The following is a 27,759-nucleotide window of genomic DNA, read 5'->3' as shown; positions in this document are numbered from 1 at the left end:
TGGGGCCCACTTGGAGTTAAATCCAATATTATGAGGGAAAATTTGAATTAGAAGGGTAATTAGGTAATTTGTAATCCTCCTTTCATGATTAATTAGGGGGAATAGGGGGGAATTAGGGTTATCTTGAATTTGAATGTATTTTTGAGATCTAGGTTTTGGTTCTTGGGCTCTTGGCGTTGCCGGAGATTGTGGGGAGTAATTTGTTTCTCTCGGATTGAAGGAAATTGCACCTTTCTTTGTCTTGCATTTCCTATTGAAATACAAGAGTTTTGCTTGATTTTCTCTCAGATTTCTATTTTCTATTGCAAATCTCATGTTTTCTCTGTTTTTGGGCTGTTTTCCTGCTGTGGACAGCAACATCTTTGCTGCAGTTCACTGATTTGGGCTAGGAACACTTGTGAATACAAGTGGTTCCTATCATAGTGATGCATGCAAATTTCAAATGTTTTTAGTTCTTATTGAACTATTGTAATTTGAGTGCTATGTTTATTTTTTTGTTTTTAATTTTCTACCCTATGATGGAAGGCAACCTATGATCATGAGTGGGTTGTGCTTTGGACATGTTTTACCTTGGGTGTACTAGCTTCTTTGGTGCCTTGGCTCTTGGGCTGATTTGATTCCTTGGTTTGGACTTGGTTGTCTCGGGTTATGTTGCCCCTTTGGTGAGCTGCTATGTTCTACTACTAAATTCAGCTCATTATGATGCTATGAAGTTCAGATGCCTTTTTCAGCTCATAATTGGGGTGGTTCGGGTTCTTCCCCTCTCTGTTTGGCCTCTCAGGTTCCCTGCCTGGCGCCTGTTCCCGCGGCTGGTCATTCCTGTTTACCGCGTGACCTCTCGGGTGCTGCTCCTGGCATTGCCTATTGTCCTTTTGTCTCCCTTTTTTCTTGTTGGTTTGGCTGTTTGGGCTGTTTGACTTCCTCTTTTCACTTATAAATATGGGTTGTTTGAAGCATTTGGAGGCTATTTTTTGGGTGAGAAAAGATCTCTAAAATCCTGAGGGTTTTTTCTTGGGAAAGCTTGCAAGTTTTTTCCACTTCTCTTCTCCTCTCTTCGATTTCTTCTTGGGCTTCTTACCTCCTTCTCTCCATAAGTTTCCACTCCACTTGTATCTTTCTTCTCAAGCTCTTGAAAGTGTTGGTTGGCCGGTTTGGTAACATTTGATGGAGGAGTTTTGTGGTGGATGTTGGCCCAAAGTTGCTGTGGTGGACCCTTGGTTTGCATGTCCTTAAGCACTTCTTTTATTTTATCTAATATTTCGTTGCATGTGAGGTGACCACGTTCTGAGGGTAGTTTGTTTTTATTTTAGTTTCGTTTTGTCAAGCTTTTGTTTGTTTTAAGTTAGTCTTTAGTGTTTGCCTACTTTAAGTTGAATTGAGAAAAGTTCTACTAGCCCTTGTGTTCTCTATTTTGGTTTTTTCTATCTAGTTGTCTGCATCAAGTAGATATAGAACAATATCAAAGATTAGTTCAACGATTAACCTATCTATCTCATGCCGGCTCAAACATTGCATTATCAGTGATTTTCATCTGCTAGTTTATGCTTAAATCCAGGGAGCCTAGCCTTTAAGTTGCGTGTAAAGTTCTCAAATATCTTAAATCAAGTCCTAAAAATGGTTTTTCTACACAAAAAAGTGATATTTTACAAAAGGAAGGGTATATTGATGCAAACTATGCAGGGTCACTAGTGAAAGGAAGATCTATTTTAGGATATTATACATTTTTAAAGGAAACCTAATAACATTGATAATCAAGACATGTTGTTTCAAGAGCAAGGTATTTGCAAGCCTTTTAGGGATCAAAGTTGTTATAGAAGAATTAAAAATTGGGTGGGAAGAGCCAATAAAAACATATTTTCATAATAAATCTACTGTTAGCATTGTTCATAATAACTAGAACACGATTGCACCAAATATGTGGAGGTGAATAAATATTTCATAAAAGAAAACTGGAAAGTGGGTTAACCTGGGCTCCATTTCCGCCAACATGGAGTCAACTTGCTTATATATTCACTAAATGGCTTAGCAATTCTTTGTTCAAAAATATCATATGTAAGTTTGGATTGATATATTTGTCATCCGATTTGAGGGTGAGTGTTGAAGGTCGAGGGGTCTTGCACCTTTGTGAGACCCAATCCATCGCCTCTACACATTCATGACCCAACTACAGTTATTTTTACTCTAGGATTGGAATTCATAGGTCTTACTATGTTGCCAATTATTGCATGGATCCTTGAGCACGTGGATTGACAAGCTTAGCAATTGGATCTTCACCCTTATATTCCTTGGATTACAATCCATGTGCTCCTCTCCTCTACATAATTGTCTGCCCGCCCTTTAGGGATTTTTTATTTTACTTTATATTAGCAACCTAGATCTATTTTCATATAGCGTCGTTGGAGGAGCCTATATATACATCCAATCCTGTATATAAAGCTAGCAACAAGGTTCAAAGTTGTTTTTTATTTTTTTATTCTTTTATACACATATCATTATATCTATTGAAAAGTACTAACCTATACATCAAATTAATAATAATTTTCTATGTTGATGCATTAATAAGAAGATCATATATATCCACTGATTTGATTTCAAAGCATCTATTGGAAGTTAACAACTGCCCAAATTAATCAAGTGTCATATATATATATCAATCTCCATTATAACTATCTTTTAGGAATGCATAATGTCATGCCAAAGAATTGGACATGTTTTAATCATATCTTATACATTAATGTGTAATACTATTATTTCATTACATAAATTTTTTTATAGATGGCCTAAAAGACAATAAATAACTTTTTAAGATACAACCATTCTAACACTTTTAAAGTCCAATCAGATACCCTAGATCCGAAAAATTGTTTCAAACACATGCCATGACGCTTTCTGTTGTGATTTTACTGTTGCTTGGCTTTTGGAAAACTTAATACTTCATAGTAAGGATTTGTTGGAGAAAATTTATGTTGGTGTCGCCATGGCATTTGAATCATCTCCATGGCTGTCTTAGGATGTTCAAAACATTTCAGAGCAGCTTGTCTGTCTCTTGGGGAAGGTTCCATAATTTTATTTTCAACTTAATAACACATGGAACAACATTAACATGACTACATGAATCTTCTTTGTATATTTCCAAAAGTATGATATTTTAAGTTTTTTTTTTAATGTTAGTATTCCTGTAAAATATGAAATTAGCAAAAAAATCACCGTAGTTATAACATTTGATCTTTAATTATAAATCTATTATCAATTTCACAAAGTTTGGTTTAGTTGTTATAATTATTTCAAATAAATATTCCTTTGGTTAGTATTTTTTTTTCTCTATTAACATTTGTATGCTCAACTAATTAAATCAAATACTGGTTTTTTATCGGCAAGTTCTCATTAACAAATGATAACATTCTATCCACAATTAACAAAGCAATTGATGTTAATTAATTAAATTAGTTTAGACTTGTAATAGGAATTTAAAATACCAAAATTTTGTCTTTCTGAATCTTTTCAAACCTCCCTTCTCCCTTCGATGGTAGAAGATTGACCTTCTTGGACTACCTAGTACTATATAATGGCCAATGATGTAAAGGAGAAGGAAACAAAGAACAAAAAAGGGGAGCATGCGAGATAGGGGTTAGTTAAGGTCCTCAACAATCCTCTTATATTGGTGATTTTGAAGTCCAAGATAAGTGGTAATGGTGGCCAAAAACAAGTGCGATAAGCAGTACCAAGTTTAGAGTCAACATCACGATTTGGTCCTATAATGGCCATGTTCTCTGTTCTACCTTTTATGAGGTCGTATGATTGTGACATATATAAAGGAGTTCAACTATGACTTGCTCTGATTCAGGTCATTTCTTGGCTTAGATGCTAGCCCATAAAGGCTAGTTTCTCATTCAATTTATCTTTTTTTTTTCTTTTCCTTTCTATTTTCTGTCTAATATTTTAGTTGAATTGACAACTCATTTTTTTCATTAGAAAAATCTAAAAAAAAAAAAGATCCTTAGTAAATCCAGCCAGTTCAATTAAGCAGAGGAGATATAGATCTCTTTGGTTACATCTTACTAAAGGAAATCTAAGACTACATATAAGAGAACTCTTTGGGAAGTACATGTTGGTGCACGTTGATATAACCATCTGGGTTGTACATGTTGATGTATCCATTCAGTTACACGAGCACTTTTGAGTATCTTGAAAAAAAAAAGTATCCATTCAGTTATCCGTATAAGATACATGCTCTCATACTTGAGCTTGATTCAACACGAGTCCAACCATATTGAACTCTAATAATATATCTATTTTCCATCCTAATTTATCGTCTTTCGGAACCATTTTTGTTACTACTCATATTGCTCTAGCTAATTATGCAGGAATTGCTTGCTTTCTTCTAAAAAATCCTTACCACTCATGTAGATTGATCGATTTATTCTTTTTGTGGGACATTGCATTCCTCCCCTCCTTCAAAGTATATGGTACCCAAAATTCACATCCATATCTTGTTTTGCAAGTATTCTAGTATATTTACATGGTGAACTTGTCTCTCAATCTTTACATGACATCATAATCAATCAGTGCATTTAATACGTCAAATTTAGTCATAGCAATTACATTGAAGTTAGCATTTCAATCATATAGCTAGGTAATCTTATTATCTTGTATGATTTATTTGACGTTAAAGCAAATCATGAAGAGTGTTGATAATAAACCTCTTGAACTAGTAATGAAATGTAACGAAGGCATACCAAATGGACAGCATTAAAGGAGGGTTATGTTACTGTTATCTTTCATGTGCTTTGCCATTCTATCGCTTTCTGATGCTTCCTGTGATCACTTACCTTGTGCTCTCAGTTGAACATTCTGATGCTTTCTAAGTTTTATTTTGACAATATTTAGCCTTGTGACCACCTTCTTGACAGCTAAAGCACATTGCCCAGGTCTAAATAACACTCTCTCTATGAAACTTTCCACTTCGATTGAAGCTTGTGTTATTCTTAGGCATCTAATCTTGTGGACCTATTGTTTGTTTGTTGTAAATCTAGTTTTCTAGTTAGTGTTACTTTTCTCATAACCTACTTTTTAAGGTCACTTTATCAAGCTCCCTCTTGGCTATGAAATTGAGTCAAGCAATTGCCTATGGCACTCGGAACAGTTAACATGGGCGTTCAAATACCAACCCTCAACCTCTAAGGAAATGCCACTATTATTGTTCTTTATTCTGCTTTAAATTGTTAATGAAATGACAATGTTATATTTAAATATATTATAATCATAGTTCCTTTGTTTAGACTGACATGCTCATCCATAGATTTTGCATGAATAGCTGCAGAAGTAGTGTTTCTAAATAGCCTCTCAAATTCATCTCTCATTAAGCTTTAGGTTATATGTGCGATGATTGTCCCACAAGTTATTTGCTCCAACATGAAGTAGATATGTTCATGTTCCGTTTTTTTTTCTTAAGGATATCTCATTATCTGAATGCGCCATATATATGTACAAGCCAAGAATCTACTTCCCTGTGACCTACAATGCTCGAAGGCTTTAGGTGGATTTATCATGTTAAATTCAGTTTCAGTCCTGATGAACCTATGGGGCTTGGAATTCAGTTTGGGCATATATTTGTTTTTCATGTTAAATTTAATTTGCTACAACTTAATTTAACAAAAGTTCTAAAAGAGGGATCAACACTGGAAATTGTTACTTCATTGATCCTATTTAGGTTGATCAAAGTTGATTTTATATAAAACCCAATTTTGAAATCTCTTCATCACATCGCTTGTTGTGTGGATGAACCACCAAGAGCTTGTGGTGTAAAACTATAGTGATTGAAGTACTTTACTCAATTGAAGTTTTTAGCAAAAAAAAAAAAGTTTCTTAGCTGCGTAGCTCTATTTCACCTTTTCTTTACCCCACTTTTCTTTCTCTCTCTCTCTTTTTTTTTTTTTCATTGCTGGTTAGTCAATATTATGACAGAAGTTGCTGAGGATGGAAGGGATGCTTGAGGGCTTCGTGTAAAAAAAAGAAAGAAAGAGAAAAGTAGTGGGTGGAAAAGGTAGTGGAGAGAAGAAAAAAGATTTGTGATTGGTAAGTAAACATGTGGTGTGGAATGTGGTACCGAGACTGTTGCAGTATTGGCTATCATAATATGGACACCATCTTTATGAAAATGACTTGATGGAATATAGATTTTGATAGATAAGTTGTAAAAATCTTACTACATCGAAGACTAGGGATTCTTTCTGCTGTTCTACAGTACTCATTTGACTCCTGTAGTTAAGACTTCTCAGGCTGATCAAGTCTCTTTTTCTATTTTAATTTCGGCAACTGTTTATTACAATGGAAGTCTTTTAGGAGTTAGGTGTCATTCAGCGGAGAAATTATTACATGTGGTCACTGGACGTTCTAGAGAAGAATCAGGATGCGCCATATCACCCCGGTACACAGCACTAATACTCAGCAAATGGTGACATGGCGCGTCCTGATTCGCCTCTGGGCGGCATCTAGTGACCGCACCTAATAATTTCTCCATTCAGTGACTATGATAATTAATAGTTGGTTTTCACTTGTTTTAATGATGAGGATATTTTTGTAGTTTTGGTTGGAGTGTTTCTGTTGTAGACTTGTAGTCTTCTTCTAGTCAATTTAAGCACAACTTTATGAACATTAATTTAAAATTAGGGTGGGTTCTTAAATATATTTTCTTTTCATCTCTTTTTTTCCTTTTCAGTCAGCTTTTACTCTAATTACCATTTTTTATGTATCATAAAATTTTCATGTATTTATTTATCTAACACCTAAATTTTTATATTTACTTATATTACACTCAAATCTTTAAATCACATAAAAAATATCAATAATATTAACTTATTTAAAATAAACATACATGTTCATACGTACGCTTTGTTATGTTTTAGTTATCAAGCTATTTATAAACAAATATAAAAATTTATGTTTTGGATACATAAATCCATTAGTATTTTGTGTTTTGTATGTTAATCTTTCAGAGGCAAATTATGGGAAGTTAAAGATGCATATGTAATTTCTTTATAATTTTATGTTCTTTATCATTTTTGGATTCTTTTAGAGACCAGAGTCTGTTCTGGGCTTGCTTATATTCACACAGTTATATATGAAGTTTAAATTGAGAAGATCGCAGGATTAAAACCACATGGTAATAATTTGTGGGCATTGAGGTGGTGAATTTTCGGGACCCAAAGCTGTGATCCAATGCTAGGAAAGGAGCTTTATGTGCAGGAATGTGAAGAACCCAAACGTTCTTTACGCATGTTTGTTGTTTCTTGTTATCTTAGGCTTTAGTTTATATATTTGGACGATGTTAATAATTTAAAGATGAAATCTCTTTATTAACATCCGCATGTTGCCTTATGTCCATTCATTTATATTTGTTACGGGCAAAAATATTCACGGTGGTAGAGTAAATAAAATTTTTGTCATAGCGATGCACGGATATCCAGCACACAAACAGCGAGAGTAGTAAAACACCTGATCTTTTTACGTGGAAAGCCCGAAGAGTGAAAAACCACGGGGCCTCGCCCAGGTGAAAAGATTCCACCAAATTTGAGTGATATAAAGGTTGACCCATCCTTTGACTTAGTGGCGGTCAAATTACTATAGTTTGGAGAGTCGGGTAAAGGACTGGCGACGTATCAATATTTATTACCTTTATAGAGATCTAGAGGCATTAGAAACTACCATCTTGCTCAAAACTCGATAGTTTCCTGCTAAAAATTGCAACATTTTGACTCCTGAACTTATGGGAGATAGTCAAATTATGTAGAGGGGAAGGTAAATTTGCATGTACATACTTCTCCCTATTTCTGAATTCTTTTGTATTTTGTTACTGATATCTTATAAAATATTGTATAAACCTAACAAATATTAACAATACAAAACATTTAACAATTTTCCATGTGATCTATTCAGGGAACAGCAGATGATGTAGTGGATTGCTCTCATGGGAAACAACTTTGGGAACTTTGCAAAGAGAAGTATGAGCCATTATGGCTTACAGGAGGAAAACACTGTGATTTGGAGCTTTTTCCTGAATATATCAAACATCTGAAGAAATTTATATCAACGGTCGAGAGATCACCTTCAAGTAAGCACATTTGGAGAAGAAGCACTGATCAGTTTGAGCCTCCCAGGAGAAGTAGCGACTGCTTTGAAGCCTCAAGGAAGAGTACTGATTACTGGGAGAAACCAAGGCCCAGTGTGGACAAATGCAGAAGCATTCATAACAAATCTAACGGTAAAGAGAAAAATAAATTCAAATTCTCATTTGAAAGCATGGAGAACTCAAGGAGAAGTGTAGATTGCTTTGAAAGACCAAAAAGAAACACTGAACTGATGGAAAAAGCTAGGAAAAGTGTTGACCGTTTGGATAGAATATGGGCCGGGTAAATTTTCTTCCTTCACTTTAGTATAAATGAGCATATTTGTACTGAAAAAAATTTGTTTGTGCTTAGTTTATAAGTGCTTTTTACATTATAGTTGGTGGAGACAGAGACACAGTTTGACAGATTTTAGTCCTTGTAATTTGGTTTAGTGAGTTCAATATCAAAGTTTACCTTTCATGTTTGGTTTGGCTTCAAACATGTTATGAGCCCTTAGGTTTCGTTTGGAACAGCTTTTTTGTTACTTTAAAACTGCTTTTTAGTACAAAAAATTCTAATTCAAGAAATTCTTGTACTATAAAGCTGTTTTAAAAAACAACAAAGAAGTTGTCCCAAATGAAGTCTTAGGCTTCGTTTGGGGTGGCTTTCTGCCTGCTTCTTAAAGCGGCTTTTTAATACAAAAATTTTAATTTTTGTACTAGAAAGTTGCTTTACGAAGCAGTAAGAAAGCCGTCCCAAACAAAGCCTTAATTGTCTTTATAAATCATGGTCTTGTAGCATTAGTATTTTAAATTAGATTCTCAAATCTTTAGGAAAAAATTCTAAACCCTAAAAACCCTAATCCTGAGAGTTGGCTCAAAATTGAATCAATATTTTATTTGGATTGAGCTCGGATTGAAATTACAATACTGTAATTGTAACTGTCAATCCAAACAATTAGAATAAGCCATTAATTTTTTTTTTTCCTTTCTATGATCTTTGTTGCATTTTGTTCATCAGTTATTTGCATATTTTCCTATTATTATGAATAATAGGCGAGGGAAAGATAAATAAAATAAATAAATAAATAGAAAATAAAATAAAATAATAATAATAATTGAGCAATAACAAGCCTTAATTTCACTACGTGGGATCAGCTATATGAATCCTTTTTCTTCATTGTGCTTTGTTAAGAGTTAAATTTTCATTTAAATTTAGTAAAAAATATTGATTTTAATATTTTATAACCAAGTCTTTTTAGGTCTATTTTTATCTTTTTTAACATAAGTTAAATCTAATTCATTTATTTTATTAATTCGGTCATCGGAAGGCTGTTATTTTATTTTATCAAATCATATAAGACTACTCTCTCTAATCTTATCTTCTATTGGTGCTACACCAATCTTTTCATGTATATGCTTATTTCATTTCTTGTTTTTAAGAGGAGAGCTACTAATTCACCTGAGCATCATTATCTTTGCAACACTAAACTCATTATTATGCTTCTCTTGTAATAAATAATAATTTGTACCATAAAACATTGCTGGTCTCACCACTATCTTATAGAAATTTTTCTTAAGTTTGAGGGGGGTTTTTCTATCACACAACAAGCCCAATGTATTCCTCCACCACTTCAACCATCCAATTTAAATTCTACTAATAATATCTGCATCTATTTCACCATCACTCCGAACAATGGATCCAAGATATCTAAAACGTGTACTCTTATAAATGACTTGATCGTCCAAAATCACAATACCTTCACTAAATCTATTACTATTAAAATTACAGTTCATATATTCGGTTTTCAATCTACTCAAACGAAAACTTTTAGACTCTGATTGACCTCCATAATTCAAGTTTACCTTCAACTCCCTCTCTAGTCTTATCAACAAAAAAAAATATCATTAGCAAAAAAACATACACCAGAGGTACAATCTTTCAATATCGGTCTTGTTGATAAGGCAGCTGTGGAGTACATTTTGAAAGCCTAGAAATCGTAACATTCTTTAAAATTATTGCCACCTATATATTATTATGAAATAGGCATACGAGCGCCTAAATAATAAATCCTCTAAAACTTAAATATTAAAGATTCGTTTAGGATAATTTTCTTACTGCTTTACTTTTTAGATTACATTACTTTTTCATTCTTTTCAAAAAAAAAAAAAATTGTATTAACACTTTATTTTTTACAACCGTTTTAAAAAAAAGTTATTTTTTTTTTTACATCGATTTCATAAAACAGTAAAAAAGTTGTCATGAAGAAGCATAAATTTGTGAGAAGCCTCACCAACCTTATAAGTATTTTATTGGTCTCTAAAAGTAAGTCAGCCTAATTAGAGGTTGGGACCAAGAAAGTCTTTCTTGGTTGCTCCTCCTTACTATATTCTATATAAATGATATCAATGAAAGCAACTTCTATATTTCTTAGAAATTTGATAAAATTTATTAGACTCTCCTATTTACATTCATACCCTCTTAGGTCAATTGTGCTGAGTCATTGTTGAATAGAGTGAAATCATGCCATCATTGTTGAATTAGTCATCAATATAAAATTTATCTATTTTATTGCTCAATTTAGGCTTCATTTGGTATAGCTTTCTTATTGTTTTGTTTTTCGGACCGCAATCATTATTTTTGTTTGACTATTATTTTTTTGCTGCTTTGAGAAAATTTTTGTACTAGAAAATTGCTTTATGCAACAATTTTAAAGAATTATTTTCTGTACAACAGCTTTATAAAACAATAAGAAGCCTGTCTCAAACGAAGCCTAATTCTACTTGAAAATTGTATCAATTTTGGTAGTGGAATATAGTATATGCTTCTCTCTCTCTCTCTAAAAATTCACAAATTTATAATTTGTGTCATTTGTGACAGTTTTCTTACTGCTTTGTTTTTCAGATCTTAACCACAGTTTCTGTTTGACCATCATTTTTTCATCATTTTTAGAAAATATTTGTGTCAGAAAGCTATTTTCTATATAAGCTTTAAAAAAATGACTTTCTCTACAACGATTTTATAATCATATTTATAAAAAATTGCAACCGTCTTAAACGAATTCTTAAAGTCAAATGCCTTAAATTGTGCTCATAGGAATATACTATGTGTGTGTCTTTCTCTCTCTAAGGAATATGTAACTTAGAATCTATATCTTTCTTAAAGAAAAAAAAAAAGAGAAAAAATCCTAAAGAGTGCAGCAATGAGATTTGCATATCTACCGCTTTCAAGGAGGATAGTTTCTTAATGCTGCTTATTGAATAATTCAAACCCATTATTGGTCATAGCAAATATCAGAAGCATCTCATTAATTTCAGTAACTATCAGAAGACTTTATCTGAGGGCATGTCATTCTACCTATTATAATTAAGTTTATTTGATTTCTCTCTCTCTCTCTCTCTCTCTCTCTCTCTCTCTCTCTCTCTCTCTATATATATATATATATATATTTATTTATTTGTCATAAAAATTTAGTTTAAACGGGCATAAATCTCGATACGTAATAGAATTGACAACTTTCAAATTCAAAATTAGGATCGCCTAAATTTTGATTTCAATAACTTAAAGTTGAATTGAATGTGTCGATGAGATGAACCTAAAGATACCAAAAGTTGTTAAATTTGATTCCAAATGAACCTGAATTGAACGCTTGAAGCACAATAAAAAAATTTTGGGATATCAATTAAAGGATCAAACAATATATAAATATTGCATACTTATAGACTTATAGTCAAGTCAAACATCTTGACGGGAAGAATACAATGAGCTCAATATCGCTTGATTTTGACACCATGAAGTCATTTCAATGCTAAAGAACCTATCTATGATTGAAGAAATCAATTTGAGCTATATGATTAAGTGTTTTAAAATTTAGTAATATCTATGGGACATTCACCCTAAAAAATCTATAAATGTGATGATACTCTCTACATAAAGAGGAGTGTTTTGGCTTCAAATTCAAGATAGATTAGATGCTCTACGAATTCTAGAGCTCCACATGAGCACCAAAACCAAACTACCGTCTAACTGTAGTTATTAGATCATCACTTGACCACTATCATCGAACCACTACCCCACCTCTGTTGAATTGCTAACCATCCATCGCCAAGAGAACACTGTCCAACCTCCATCTTTACACCATCACCCAACCATCATCGTAGGATCATCACCCAACTAACACCACCAGGCCACGGCTTGGTCATTATCATCAGACTAATGCTTAATCAACGGCATCGAAATATTGCTCAACTACTGCCATTAAACCACAATTCCAATAGCACCATCGAACTACCATCACCTTATTGCAATCCATCAATTATTGTCGCTTGATTATAATCTTCAATTTACTTTGACCACCATTTCTTGACTTCAGACCTCTAGCCACTGTCACCCAATTATAATCATTTAATCACTATTTGCTCAACTATAGTTCTCTGACTATTGTCATCCAACTATGATCCTCCGACCACCACCATCTAACTATGATCCTCCGACCACCACCGACTAACTACGATCCTCCAACCTTTATCACTTTGTTATGGTCCCTTGACCATCATCGTCTGAATAAAATCCTCCGACCACTATCACCGACTATGGGCTTCTGACTATTGTCGCGTAACTATAGGTCTCTAACCACCATCACTCACTATGATCCTCTAACCACCATTATTTAACTATAATCCTTCAATATCTATCACTCACTATGGTCGTTTGACCACCATCGTCCAACTATAACCATCCAATTCCCATTGCCCAACTATCCTCTAATCTCTATCACTCGACTACGATCCTTCGACCACCGTCGCTCGACTATTTGTAACACCTAAAGATCAAATTTTGAAAAAATTGCCTACTTTAATCTCTTAATTAATCAACTAGAGCTTCTATGAATTCATCACAATAAATTAATCAAACGGAAGCAACTAAAAATCATATACATCAAAATATAAAACTATATTCGTTTATCAAAATTTATTTACAATAGTTAAGAGTTTAATTCATACATTCATCTGTGTATGTTTTAATTATTGACTACAAAAGAATAAGACTAAAGAAAATACAAAAATAAAATAAAATCTGAATAACAAATCTGTCCTTACCTCAATGGATCTTGATGATCCCTTCTTGAAAATATGTGAAATCACATAGTAAGCTAATAGCTCAGCATGTTACTAGAAATTATAATTAAAATTAATGCAAGGTACTAGAAATATTATGCATGTAATCATTCAGTCAATATCATAATGAATATATAATTTTAAAATATATTATAATCAATGTGATTAGTTTCATATCATATAAACAATAAAATCAGTATAAGCAATATAAATCATAATCAATGATCAATTACCAAGTGAACAATTATCAGTATGTTATAACAATCTTATACACAACAATTACAAAATACTTTATATAACATCTTATTACATCAATACATAGTCGCCCGACTATCTATAACGCGCCAAGATCAAATTTTGGAAGAATCTCCTATTTTAATCTCTTAACTAATCAACTAGAGCCTCTACGAATTCATCAAAATAAATTAATCCAACGAAAGCAACTAAAAATCACATACATCAAAATATAAAACTATATTCTTATCTTAAAATTTATTTATAATAGCTAAGAATTCAATCTATACATTCATCGGTCTATCTTTTAACTCGTGACTATGAAAGAATATAACTAAAAAAATACATTAAAAAAATAAAACCTGAATCTCAAATTTTTCATTACCTCATTGGATTCTGATGACCCATTCTTGAAAATATGAAAAATCACAGAGTGAGCTAACAACTCAGTGGGTAACTAGAACTTACAATTAAAATGAATGCAAGATACTAGAAATACTATGTATGTAATCATTCAGTCAATATCAGTATGAACATATAACTATAAAATATATGATAGTCAATGTGATCAGTTTCATATCATATAAGCAATAAATCATTGTAAGCAATGCAAATCATAATCAGTATTCAATTACCAAATGCACTATGATCAGTAAGTTTTGGCAATGTTGTATCCAACAGTTACAAAATAATTTATATAATATTTTATTGCATAAATATATTTGTTATTATCATATGTATGTCGTATAGTGTCTATGATATGCATGTATATCATGTAAATAATTTTATTCATATATGGCAAAGGCGATTTACAAATTATACTTATAATGACTCCTTGGGTTAAAATATGGACTATTACGCAATCACTCAATTGTAATTTTGTGACCTCTATCAACCAACTATGTTCCTTCGATCGTCATAGCCTTATTAGGGGGCCTTTGATCATTGTCATTCAACTACAATCCTTCAAGCATCATTGCTCAATTATGGTCCTTCAACTTCCATCACCCTATCACCATCATCTAACTAGGATCCTTCAACCACCATTTCTTGACTACAATCCTCAGACCATTGTCCCCATATTATAGTCCTTGGAACACAATTGTTTAGTTATGATCCCTTAACAACCATTACCCAACCATGGTTCTCTAACCCTTGTTACTTTACTATGGTTCTACCATTATCGCTTGACTATAATCATGCAGTCAGTGTCACCCAACTATGGTCCTTCGAGCACAGTAGCTCAACTATGATCATCCAACCACCTTCATCAAACTAAGATCATCTAGCCACAATTGCTCAACAATAATCCTCTGGCCATGATTGTTCAATAATGACCCTTTAACCACCACCATCACTACGATCCTCCATCTTACAATGCTTTGATCATTATAGACTGGCTACACCAATGCACGTTGACTTGGCTGCCTACCATCACTTAGTGGTGTCAGTTTGGGTCAACAGGTCGGGTTCAGGTCAAACCAGACTTGACCCGGGTCGGATTCGGGTCGAACCCGACTTAACCCGGTCATAAACGGGTTAACCTTAACCCAACACGGTTTTGGAAACGGGTTAGATTTGTTGACCCGGAACCGACCCGTGCGGGTTACCAGGTTGACCGGACCCGTGACCTAGAAATCACATGCACAACGGAGCAGGTCGCCATATGGGGCTCAGCAAAGTGGGTATCGACTGGCGGTAAGTGAGGTTAGGTTGGCCACTAGCCAGGCGACGACGCAAAGGCAAGTGCGGGCTCAGGCAATGTCGGTGCGGTCCTCTCGTGCGGGATTGACGTCGAGGGACTCGACATGTCATCCAGTGAAACCAGTTGTGCAATGATTGCAGGCAAACATCAGATTGCAGACCGCCGACTGCGGACTTGCATCGTAGGCATCTGTGTGGGAGGGTGGCTGTCCTGACACGGTCATGTTTACCCGGATGACTGCCCAGGCGATGACACTACGTCCGGTCCAATCCCTTTATTCCCTCCCACACAGGAAAAATTAAAATGGGCGGAGGTGTATGTGAGTCATCTCGGGTCAATTTCGAGTTACCGGGTTGATCGGGGCTCAAGTGAGAGAAGAAGAGAAGAGAAAAAGGGGAAAGGGAGAATCATCTCCTCATCGACCACCGCCGGAGTTCTTTCCACCGCCTGAATACGCCGGAACTCTACCGGATTTTCGGGAGACGCCTGAATTCTGCAGAACTTTGTAAATTTGCTTCAAATTAGAAGAAACAGATTGTAATCTGATCGTCATGACTTGTGGGACGAATCAACTTATTGTAATTTACAAAACACTAGTGAAACTTTTCAACTGGGCGCGGCCCCGTGGTTTTTCCCCTTTTCAGGGTTTTCCACGTAAAAATTCTGGTGTTCATTTTCTTTTCTGTTTGTGTGTTGAATATCCGTGCAACGCTCAGACGTGAATTTGCAAACTCTACCGCCGCGTATATTCTAGCCCGCAACAGTGCCAAACCTCCATAAAACTCTAAGATAATAACCTCTCCGATTTATCCGTTATATATATGCATACACGCAACACACCGATATATATACATATATCAAATAATATTAAAAAATACATTAAGAACTATCAAACTTCAATTCCTTATTATTAAATGAGTGTTATCTTTATTTTCTCCAAATTTTTAATCACTTATTTTAAATCAAAAAAATATATAATTTTTATCTTTCTATCACTATACATCCTTACCATAATTCAAACCAAAAAGACTTTTTCTTCCTACTGCGCATTACAAAATAATAATAATATCAAAGTGTTGCACACAAAGTCTCTTTATTCACACTTATTTTACAATATCTTTCTTTTGTCACACTTAAATTATTAGTTAATAGATTTCAGAGCATATTTTCTATCCATCTATTCAACTATTTTATATTCCATGACTAATACTATTTTATTATAATCATGCAACTATTGGCTCCAAATTTTACTAACTTAAAAGAAAAAAAATATTATAAGAAGATATAGATTTTGTTTGGGACGACTTTCTTACTGTTTTTTAATACAAAAATTTATACTAAAAAACTGCTTTAGAAAGTAATAAGAAAACTGTTCCAAGATGATCCGGAGACAAACAAGAACGTGCTACATCACCCGGTGCACAATGGTAACGAGAAAAAAATGATGCGGCTCATTTTGGTTGATCTACAGACGTCATTCGGGATCCGCAAAGAATAATTTTTCGTTCCGAACAAAGCCATAATCATAATACTATTTTCTACTACTTCATGCTATACCGCTCTTCTAAATAATTGCATAGCACCTAATTTTTAGAATTGTACAACAATAATATTTTTTTTAATTTTTCTCATTTAATTATTTTAAGTTATAGTTCATTAGTTGGATTTAAGGTCTTACATGTTTTTATAAATTTATTTCTTAATTTATTATGAAGAAAAATATATACAAATAGATAAAAATAAAAAAAAATAAAAAAAAATAATATTTGCATGACTTTATTGCATGCTTTTATAGGATCAAATATATACTAAGATCAATAAAAAGGGCTTATTAAAAATCTAATTAAATTCTAATGCCTCATTTGGGACGGCTTTCTTACTAAAAGCGATTTTTTAGATTAAAAATTTATTTTAAGAAGCAATAAGAAAATCATCCTAGCCGAAACCTAACTTTTGAACTTAATTATAAGAATGGATCCTCACACACACATGAATGAATTTTTCAATCCATCCTGCCGGCGGTGCTGGTGGGGACGAGCGGGTGGCGAGTAGTGATGGCGGCGGCGATGGTCTGGCAGCAGATAATAATGGCAACGATAACACATTTTCAAAGTTTTGATCTTTATAATACATAAAAAATAAACTAGAAAGTGAAAAAAGAAAAATTCACTTAAAATTTTACATTACATAAAATATATTTTTTAATATTGAGTAATATCTAAGTAATTGATAATATTAACATCAAACTAAGACATAAATATTACTAAAATTATTATATTTTAACATATTATGAAATAAAATATTTTCTTTAGCTTCTGCAACTAATCTGAGCCAACATAAGCCTCACCTCCTTACTGCTCGGCCTCTCCTTGGGATCATCGGCCGTACAGAAACACGCCACCCTCAAAGCCAGCTCAAGATTCTCATCGTCTCCTCTTCCGGCGATCTTTGCGTCGAAGCAAGCCGCCGTGTTCGCAACCCTCACCTGCTTCCTCATCCATTTAATCAATCCGAGCTCCTCTGTTTCCACAAAGAACTCATCTGACGGAAATCTCCCGATCACCATCACCGCGAGAATCACGCCGAAGCTGTAGATGTCGCATTTCGTCGTATATTTCATTGTCTGGTAATACTCCGGCGCGATATAGCCGACTGTTCCGGCGATGTTCGACATGGTCATGTGCGTATGGGCTTCCGGCACTTCTTTGGCGAATCCGAAGTCGGCTATTCTGGCCTCCATGTTCTCGTCGAGTAAGACGTTAGCGGGCTTTAGATCGCGGTGGATGATGTGGGGGTTATGGTGGAGGTGAAGGTGTTCGAGCCCAGCGGCGATTCCCATCGCGATGTGGTGTCTGGTAAACCAGGTTAGATCTCGCTGGCCTTCGGCAGCTTCGCGGAGGGCGTTGTGGAGGCTGCCGTTCTTCATGTATTCGTAGATGAGGTAATGGCAGTCGGGGCGGGAGACATGAGCTAAAAGAGGGAGGAGATTGCGGTGGCGGATTCGGCCGACGGTTTTGATTTCAGATCGGATCTGTCGCACCCATTTGTCAAGGAGACGGCTTTCTTGTTCGGTTAAGGGTTCGGCGTTGTTTTCTACGGCGGCTTTGCGGATCTTTTTGATGGCGATCATTTTGACGCCGCTGGTGGCGGGGAGTTCTTTGAGGTAGACTTCACCGCTGCCGCCGCGGCCGATGACTTCGAGGTCGAGTAATCCGGTGTCCTGTTCGAGGAAGGCGAGGTCTTTCTTGTTTTTTATGACGGGGCTGAAAATTTCGGCGCCGTTGCGGTTACGGAAACGGCCGCGGATGTAGTTGAGGATTAGGTGGAAGATAGTGGAGACGATGAGGCCGCTGAGGACGCCAGCGATTGAGCCTACGAAGAATCCAAGTATCCAGTTCAGGATCTTGTGTTTGTGTTTCCGGTGGTGGGGGTTGACGGGCATGGGAGAGGGAGTTGGATTGGATTCAGGGCTGTCTGCGATGAAATGATCGGATGGAGAGGGATTTGGGGCGAGAGTGTCTGAGGGGAGGAGGCTGCGGCGCTGGAGGGTAAGGGATGGTTGGTTGCTGGTGAGGTAGGAATTGCCGGAAAGGTCGATGGTGAGGAGATTAGGGAAAGAGGAGAGGGAAGGAGGGATTTGGCCGGAGAAGAAGTTGTGGGCGAGAGAGAGGTTTTCGAGATTGGGGAAATAGACGAGGAAGCGGAGGTCGCCAAACAAGCTGTTGGAAGACAGGTCGAGGGATCGGAGAGAGGTAAGGGACGAAAAATCGACGGGAATCTCACCGTAAAGACGGTTTTTGCGGAGGTTGAGTGTTTCGAGGTTGGTGCAGAGTGAGAGTTCGGCGGGGAGGGGCCCGGAGATTCGGTTTTTGGGGAGGGAAAGTTCGCGGAGGTCGGAGAGGCGGCCGACGTGCGGGGATATGAACCCGGCGAGGCGGAGGGAGGGGAGAGAGATGCGGGTTGTGCGGAGAGAAGGGCCGATGAGCTTGCAGGAGATGCCAGTGATGAGGCAGGGGTTTGAGAGTGCGGCGCTGCGGCGTGGAAGGCCAACATGGGAGAGGATTTGACGGAGGTCTTCGGCGTCGTTGGTGGCGGCGGGGATGATGATGAGGAGAAAGATCAAAGGAATGAGGGTATCTCCGGCATTCGTCGCGGTGGCGCCGGCCATCTTGGGATGTAGATGAGGGAATGGAAGTGTGGGTATAAAACGCGAGCAGGAATGGATCACTGTGGAAAAGTGTGGAAGTGGTGGGGGACACAAAGAAGCCGGCGAGGAGGCGTTTTGGCAAAATGGATAATTTGAGGAAAATTAGGGTGAGAATATTCCTACCCAAATTTAATAAGATTTTTTTTTTAATTATAGGTTTATTTTAATAAAATAATTAATTCTTTTTTTAATATTCATCTAAATATTTATTTATTTTTAAAAAATTTATCCTTCATAATGTATTGATATATAAGCGTTGCAAAGATGAGAATGATTGGGTGGCTGACTAGCTTCACTCGAAACAAATATATACGTGAAAAGGTTCGAGTAGCTCCAATGACAGATATGATTAGAGAGAGCTGCCTTAGCTGGTTTAGTCACATAAAATATCGGCATTTTGAAGAGAGTTGGCTTAGATGGATTGGTCACATAAACGTCGACAGCTTGATGACTCGATTAGAAGAGTTGGTTGAGAGAGTATATATGATTAGAGAGAGTTGGCTTAGATGGATTGGTCACATAAAACGTCGACCTTTTGACAACTCGATTAGGAGGGTTGATACATAAGATTTAGCCTATGTTAAGAAATGGAGAGGTTGACCTAAAAAGATTTGGATATAAAATATTAGAAATAGTCTTTTTTTTATTAGATTTAAATAAAATTTTGACTCTTAACCGTACACAATGGAGAAAAAAGATTCATATAACTGACCCCGCATAGTTGAGATAATTGATTGATGTTGTTGTTATTGTTGTTGTAATGTATTGCTAAAGAAATCACCCTCACTAGAGGTTTGTTATCGATTTTTTTTCATTGAGTCAAGCTGGTTCGTAAGTCGGTTTGAAGCTAACTCATTAACGAGCTTATGTGCTGAGTTTATTGACCCACGAGTTTAAACTCAGACCTATAATTTAGCTCACATATTATACAAGATAAATCACTCATATTTAAAAATAAATTTCATATCCCAAAGCTCTCAATTTTTTAGGATTAGTTAGTAATTATTTTCTTACAAAAAAATAAATTATAAAATTATAATTATAATAAAATAAATAAATTAGAAACCATATAAGTATGTACCTTTTTTTTTTCTTGCAAGCAAAGAAAAGAAATATGATATACTAATTTCTACATTTACAACTAATCTTCTCCCATATTCATATTTCACTAAATGAACTTACTACTATAAGATTAAGGCTTCGTTTAGGATGACTTTCTTACTATTCATTAAAGCAGCTTTTTAGTACATAAAATTTAATTTTTATACTAAAAAGCTGCTTTAAGAAGAACTAAGAAAGTCATCTCAAATGAAGCCTAAAAAATCCTTATCTTTTTGACCCAATCGAGAAATCATCGTAACCTAAAAAAACTCTTCTTATTAGGCAAGCACAACTCAACACTAATGATTACAACAAAAATAGCAAAAAATTAGCAAAAATTCAAAGAATGAAAATTAATTCTTGTTTGGCTTAAATCCATAGGTTAATCTATAGACTTGGCTTAAATGGTTTGGGAGCTCATGCAAACTATGCTTTGAGAGAGGGAATGAAAGGCTTTGGCTTGGAAAATTTTTTTAGTCCTTTAAAGTGTTAATCAATGAGTATCTATGATTCCATGTAATCATTAATTCATCCCACCAACTACAAACAAATTTTAAGAAACTTTGTTGGTCATAACCTAAAAATTGATATTTATATAATCATGTTTATGATACTAAATTGTATGTAGGGGTGTCAAAACGGGTCGGCGGGTCATGTTCGAGTCGAACCCAAGTTAATTCGGGTTCAAATGAGTTAACCTGAATCTGACCCAATTTTGCATACGGGTCAGAATATCCAACTCGGACCCGACCCGTGCAGGTTATAGTGTTGACTCGACCCAACTTGCAAAACTAGATGAGAACAGGCGAGGCCATTGAGTGTTGAGGCGGCAGTCGGCACGACAGCATGCAAGGCTAGCTCGGATTGAGGCGGTGCCGGTGTGGCATGTGGGTTGCAATCTAGGACTTGACGTTGCACTGCGGGCAGCACGCGAATGGCCTGTGAACGACACTCAAACGACAAGCCGATACCGATGGCTGCGTCTGCACACGACTAGACAATTGGCATGACCATCAGGCCCAGACGCAACGAGACTAGACACAGACAAATGAGCTAATGCAACTAAATGCTGTCTCATTTTAGGGTAAAACCCGAGTTGATTTCGGGTTTATGGTGCAACTCGAACTCGACTCGATTTTACAAATGAGTCAAAAACTCCAACCTGAACCCTATAGCAAATGGGTTGACTATAAATCGAAATTTTCATGATCAGATCTAGTTCGGGTCAGATTTTGACACCCCTAATTGTATGTATAATAAGTTGAAATTAAAAAAAAAATTATCTACTTATAATATGTATGATTTATCAATCATACATAAGACTTCAAACATCAGACCTTCACCTAATCATCATCATCAGACCTTCAACATCAAAACACCATCGTTTAACCATTGGGTTTTGGCAGAACTTTTGAATACAGCTACAGTGGAATTACCCACACTTCCTCTCCCTCTTCTCCTTCGTCTATCTTCTGCTTGCTCTGCTTCCTCTTCCTTTTCTCTGTTTTGCAGGTTCCCTCGGTTTTCACACCAATACCAACATCAAATTGCAGTTGTTTGACCTTCTTGACCACCTTCATCTGACCTTCGTTATCTAACCACCACCATCAGATCATTGCTTGGCCATCGTTGTTGGAAAACCATCCAAACATCATAGTCGAACCTTCATTATTAGTTGCCCAACCACATTCATCAAACTATTGCCATCGCAAGACCACCAACATCAAACTTCCACTATTGGACCACCACCCGACTATCACATAATCATCATCATCAGACCTTCAACACCAAAACACCGTCGTTATGCCACTGCTTGTCCTTCTCCATCTAGCCAACCTTAACAAAATACCATTACTTAACCACTGTCGTAGGGCCACTGTCATCGCCAAACCACCAACATCAAACTACCGCCACCCAACCGTTAAAGTTGGGCAATCATTAGTGATCTCATTTTGAGTATGCAAATAGCTTTAAAAGATCCGGCAACTTCAATTCCGAGTTCTTCGATGAGTATATCTTCTCTTCTATTAACTTCAATTTTAAAGCAAATTTGATTTAGAACACTTCAATAGAATACTTTTTTTTAAGGGTTTAAAGTTGTGCAAACAACGAAAATAAAACCAAAATCAAACACAAACAGTCACAAAAATAATAATTTACGTGTTTTAACGAAGATGTCTACAGCCACAGAGAGTGAATGATTTCACTAATTTAGAAAAATAAATAGAAATTACAAGACTCTCGAAGCACAAAATAAAAAAATAGCATTAAAATATCAAATTTGTCTCACACTGCAACAACATCTTATATGACAATCATTTCTGACAAAATCACACCAAACATGCAGGATCAAGATTCAACATAAGAAAATATTTGTATTATTATCAGTCTTTGCAGCAGCGGAAGAGAACATATTTCTCCATGGGACGCTTGCACTCAGCACAAACCACCTTCTCCTGAATTTGTCCTGTGTCGCCTGGAAGAATCAGGCGCGTGCAGTGCTCGTGTGTCTGATAAGGCAGCAGAGCCTTCGCCAGCGCCGGTAAGAACCCCTCAACCTCCACGTCGGCCTTCCAGTTTTCGAAGTCCAGCAAGCAATCATGGAGCTTTTTACCATGGGACTTCAACATCTCAAACGAGCCATGGCTGATTATAGCCCATCCTTCATCGCCACCGCCGAAGCTCAGCATATGCATCACCTCCTGCATGATTTGGTCTTCTTCAACGTTTCTACCGTGCTGCATCATCGAGTACCACATGCTCTCCAGCCTCACCCAGAAGAACCAAACCATGGCGGGATCGTCCCAGTAGCTACTCAGCTTCTCCTCCTTGATGATTCCTATCGCCTTCTTGATTCCTTTCGGGTTGCTCTTCCCTACATAAACCATTTCCAGTGGCACTTTGGCTTCATGTGCCACGTACTTTAGCTGCTTGGTGAAATGCCTGATCCAGTCTATGTCTTCTCCTCCGTAGAGGCAAACATGCTTACCTTCCCTGATCCAGGAAAGAATGGTTTGGTCAATCTCATCGATTAGGAGCTCCAGCTTCCAGGTTTCTTCCTTCCATAAAGCCTCTTCTCTACTGCTAGTAAAAGGAAAGGCCAGGCTTCCCCATATCCAAATCATGTGGATTGCATTGGGGCAAACAACCTTTCCTTGAGGATCTAAGACCACCAAAATTGGCTTCTTTTCAAAATGCCAGACCTTCCTTATGTACCTGATGACTGCAGGTTGAAGAAGAGAGGGATGGTGCAGTATGTACCATGGCATATTTGAGGCTAATCTGTTGAAGTCATCTTCTCTCTTCTCTGTCCATGGCTGGTCTCTGTCTGTAACTGGCAACCAGACTATCTCATAGTTCCTTTCAGTCTTGCTATGGTGGATATCTTGATATATCTGAACGAGAATGAAGAGCTCCTCATGGCTAATATCGAGGTCGCTTATGAAAAGCATAACGATTTTCCTTCTCAGCACATCAACACCAACTCTCTTCTTTCTGAAGCAATCAAAGAGAGCAAGATCATCTTTGGAATAGATTAGAGCCCTGAGGATCTTCAAGTTGTCTATGTGGATGGTCTCGAAGAGCCTAACCAGAGTTTGATAGGCTTCGTGATGTCTCTTTCCATCTGCGCATTTCAGAGTTGTTATGATCTGATTCGAGTTGAAAGAATGCATTGTACAATCTACTCACCAATGTATTTGTTGCAGAGGTCAAGTTGTTTGGTGAGGTGGCCATGTATGTTTGCTAGTTTGTGAGCTATGGTGGAGAGCTCCCATGCCTCTGTTGTTGAGCTGATGTATCTGAAAAAATTAAAGATTACAACACTTTAGCTCACTCAGGGGTGTCAAAATTTTTAACACGACCCGAAAATCAGATTCGAAGCCGACCCGAAAATTTTGGGTTAGGGTCAACCCGGACCCGAAACGGCTCGGGTTCAACTATTCGACCCGTTTTAAAAAATCGGGTCGGGTTCAAGTTAACCCTTTGACCCGAAAGTGACCCGAAATTGACTTATTTTTTTACCCGAAAACCCATTTTGACCCGGAAACTCGAGTTTGACCTGTTTTTGACCCATTTTTACCCGAAAAATGAAGTTTGACCCATTTTTTGACCCTAAAACTAACATTTTTTCACGGTTTTGGGTTTGACCCAGATCTGAAGCGGGGTCTGTTTCGGGTTCGAAGAACTGACCTGTTTGAAAAAAAAAAACGTGTCGGGTTCGGGTTATCCCAAATAGTGCCATGGTCAATTTTGGGTTCGACCCGAACCGGACCCGTCACTCGAAATTGACACCCCTAAGCTCACTAAAAGTTCAGCTCGTTTACACCACTTCTTGTAGATGTTAGAGCTTACTCATGGCCGATTCCGATGAGACCAATAGTCTGGGAAATACAGGCAACGACGCCTCTAATGACCCAATAGACAGCAGTGGGGATATGAGCCATGGCCATGGTCACGTCAGGAGAGTCCGAACTAATATAATCAGAAGGAAGTTCAGTGAATTCTATGATGGATTTGGTGACACTGAGCATGACTGTAACGAGCTTGTTAATGGCGTCGAACCGAGCTTTGAGAACATCTGTGTGCTCAATGATGTCTGGAATCTGCTTCAGAAGAGCCAAAGATTTGGCTAATGGGTTCTCCGCATGGAGCTGCGCAGTAAGCCAGAACTCGCCATAGTTGACTGCTAAGGCTGCCAAAGCCATTACTGCTTTGGCATCCCAAGTGAAGGTGGAGAGAGTGTGGAAGACGGCCATGGTTGTTGAATGGGCATCTCCAGCACCAGAGCATTTGAAAGTCACCTGAAGCAGGAAGAAGAACTTTGTATGAATGATGAAGAAATAGAAGTAATTCAGGATGTGCAGTGAAGAAACCTCATAAGAGATTCTGTGAACAGTGAATGCAATGGCTTCCAGCATTGGAGTAAGTCCTGTGTGTTGTGTGGCCTCATGAACTGGTTCTAGTTGATTTTGGTGGGTGGTTGATGTCTGCACAGAGAAGAATAAGCTGAACAGAGATGTTCTACAGAAGAAGCAAAGTTATAATTGAAAATTCAATTTTTAGAAAAATAAATGGGTCTTTTTTAATTTATAGCCGCACAGGTCTACTTAGGTTGAAATTATTCTGTGCGGAGTAGGAATGTAGCTTGTCTCCGTACTCCTATCAAAACTGGCCACGTCGCCTGTACACAATACAGGAGTCGGAATGTAGCTTGCCTCCGGACTCCTATCAAAATTGGCCACGTCGCCTATACACAATACAGGCTGTGTATAGGCAACATGGTCAATTTTGATTGGAGTCCTGAAGCATTTGGGCTCCGCGCAGAATAATTTCTTCTGCTTGGGACGGCTACAACATTTTGTAAAGGTGCTTATGAAGTTGTAGAAAAGCAAAACCACGAGAAGGCTGCCCTAAAAAGATGCTCAATTTATTTTTAGAAAACAAATTTTAGGTGTTTTAAGTATAGAAAATAATTATTGGAATTTTAACAAACAATAAATTTTTGACATGAGTTAAATGAGGGAAGTTCTTATAAACTATGAGAAATAATGATTATCTAAATTGGGAGGAAATAAATTTATATAAAGTAAATTAAATGAAAATATAAATATACATTTAAGGATATAGTCTTTTTTTTTGTAAATTTCACTCAAAGTTAAAAATGTACAGCCTTTAATGATAATAACAAGATATTAAAAAAATATAAAATACATAATATTATAAGAGTTATCATTAGAAAGAATTATGACATAAAATGTGAAATAAAATGAAATAATTAAAATAAAATAATATGTTTTGAAAAAATAATACAAACAGAAAATATAAAACAAATTAAAAATTAAAATAAAAAAGAAATTACTAAATAGAGAAAAAATATTAAGTAATATTTAAAACAAAAGTGAAATATTTTATAAATTAATTCAAATTCTGAATTTTAAAATGAATATTATTTTAATTTTGAAAAATTTTGTGCCATAAGAAAAATAAATACTTTTAAAATTTATTGAAAAATAATTAATATAATTATTTCATTTTATAAAATCGTTATATTTTAAAAAAATTATATAATTGGCAGAATAAATAACATAAAAAATTTATAATTAGAAATATTTTAAGCCCAATTTTATTAAAATATTATCAGAAAAAAAAAATAATTACTAAAATTTTGTTGTAATCATAATTAATTAAGGTATTTTTTGAGACATTAAGGTTTCGTTTGGAACGACTTTCTTACTATTTCTTAAATCAACTTTTAAATATAAAAATTTTAAATTTTAAACTAAAAAGTTGATTTAAGAAGCAATAAAAAAGTTGTCCCAAATGAAACTTAAGTTACTTTTTATTACAAAACTTTTTAATTTATGATTTTTTGTTTAAAAAAAATGTTTTAAAAGCAGTAAGAAAGCTGCCGCAAACAGTACCAGAACGAACGAAGGATTGGCTCTCTGCAAGACTTCTTCCACCACATAGAGAACAGGCCGAACATCTAAGTCTCTCCCTTCAGGTGAATGAGTCTGCTGAATCTGCTTCATTATAATATTATCATCTGATGAAGAGAAGAGATGGCGTTCTCCCTTTATGGCGTGAAGCTTTTGAGCTGTGCTTGCGGCCATTAATGGCGTCGCTGCCATCTTCTTCTCAATGTTGCTTGAGAGCACAAGAAGTAAGAAGGTTGGTTGATGGTAGTAATGGAAGCTGCTGGTCTGGAAATAAATAGGAAGGAAGGAGGTAACAATGGGAATATATAAAGAGCAAAGTGGTGGAGCTGTCATTGCTTGAGGAATGAGGGATGCTGTTAAGGACCAGCTTTAGTGCTTTGGGATTGCTTGTTAATGGTGCTCTTGGCTTGTTGATACAGTCCTTTAAGTAAATTTAGATGGTTACTTATTTTAGTAGTAGGGATATAGTGATGTGAATGATTGGGTTAGGCGCTACAGGAAAATCGCTAATTACCGGCGGCTTTCCGGTAAACTATTTTCCGACAGATTTTCTTGTAGTGAGGCATGCAATTGGGTAGATCTAATTTAGGGGAGCGGAGTCAAGCCGGCTCGAGGTGGGCTCGTTAAATGGAGGTTGTGATCTGAGCTAACAAGTCAAACCTAAGTCTGCTCTTTTAAAGAATATTACTATAAAATATACTTAAAATATGTTAGAATTTAGGAATTTGAGTATAAGGTTATTATAAAATTTAAAAGTTATATCTCAAACTTTTTATATCAAGTGATTCTTTATTATGTATCTTATAGTTTTTCTTTTTTTTTTTTCTGATTTTATTATATTAATTACTTG

The 27,759-nt window shown here is 36.0% G+C and overlaps 3 protein-coding genes across 3 annotated transcripts in view; 1 reads left to right on the top strand and 2 right to left on the bottom strand.

Annotated features, from left to right (window-relative positions):
* Positions 1 to 8,590, top strand: part of LOC110093541 (alpha/beta hydrolase domain-containing protein 17B-like) — a 26,145-nt gene extending 17,555 nt beyond the window's left edge. The window contains exon 5 of the mRNA XM_020818457.2: positions 7,936 to 8,590. Coding sequence (XP_020674116.1) covers positions 7,936 to 8,412 — 477 coding nt within the window. The 3' untranslated portion in view covers positions 8,413 to 8,590. The remainder of the gene's footprint in view (positions 1 to 7,935) is intronic.
* Positions 8,591 to 17,396: 8,806 nt separating this feature from the next.
* Positions 17,397 to 19,414, bottom strand: LOC110093559 (leucine-rich repeat receptor-like serine/threonine/tyrosine-protein kinase SOBIR1). Its single transcript, XM_020818477.2, has one exon. It carries the CDS (start codon positions 19,327 to 19,329, stop codon positions 17,470 to 17,472), a length of 1,860 nt encoding a protein of 619 aa, XP_020674136.1. The 5' UTR covers positions 19,330 to 19,414; the 3' UTR covers positions 17,397 to 17,469.
* A 3,439-nt stretch (positions 19,415 to 22,853) lies between these two features.
* On the bottom strand, positions 22,854 to 25,621 carry LOC110093531 (protein SIEVE ELEMENT OCCLUSION B). Its single transcript, XM_028694295.1, has 4 exons — positions 24,821 to 25,621; positions 24,594 to 24,660; positions 24,160 to 24,269; positions 22,854 to 24,094 (listed from the first exon to the last, which is right to left on the bottom strand). Exons 1-4 carry the CDS (start codon positions 25,386 to 25,388, stop codon positions 22,854 to 22,856), a joined length of 1,986 nt encoding a protein of 661 aa, XP_028550128.1. The 5' UTR covers positions 25,389 to 25,621.
* Between the last annotated feature and the right edge of the window lie 2,138 nt (positions 25,622 to 27,759).

Source organism: Dendrobium catenatum, unplaced genomic scaffold (genome assembly GCF_001605985.2).
Source record: "Dendrobium catenatum unplaced genomic scaffold, ASM160598v2 fragScaff_scaffold_450, whole genome shotgun sequence".
Taxonomy (NCBI): domain Eukaryota; kingdom Viridiplantae; phylum Streptophyta; class Magnoliopsida; order Asparagales; family Orchidaceae; genus Dendrobium; species Dendrobium catenatum.
The sequence above is the reverse complement of the archived record's forward strand: the minus strand, read 5'-3'. Positions and strand labels throughout refer to the sequence as shown.

Coding starts and splice junctions, on each gene's coding strand:
- LOC110093531 (XM_028694295.1), bottom strand. CDS start 25,388: ATGCTGGAAGCCATTGCATTCACTGTTCACAGAATCTCTTATGAGGTT. Junction 24,661..24,820: donor CATCGGAATCGGCCATGAGT/AAGCTCTAACAT, acceptor TTTTTCAAACAG/GTCAGTTCTTCGAACCCGAA. Junction 24,270..24,593: donor ACCCAAAACCGTGAAAAAAT/GTTAGTTTTAGG, acceptor TAATTTTTTCAG/ATACATCAGCTCAACAACAG.
- LOC110093559 (XM_020818477.2), bottom strand. CDS start 19,329: ATGGCCGGCGCCACCGCGACGAATGCCGGAGATACCCTCATTCCTTTG.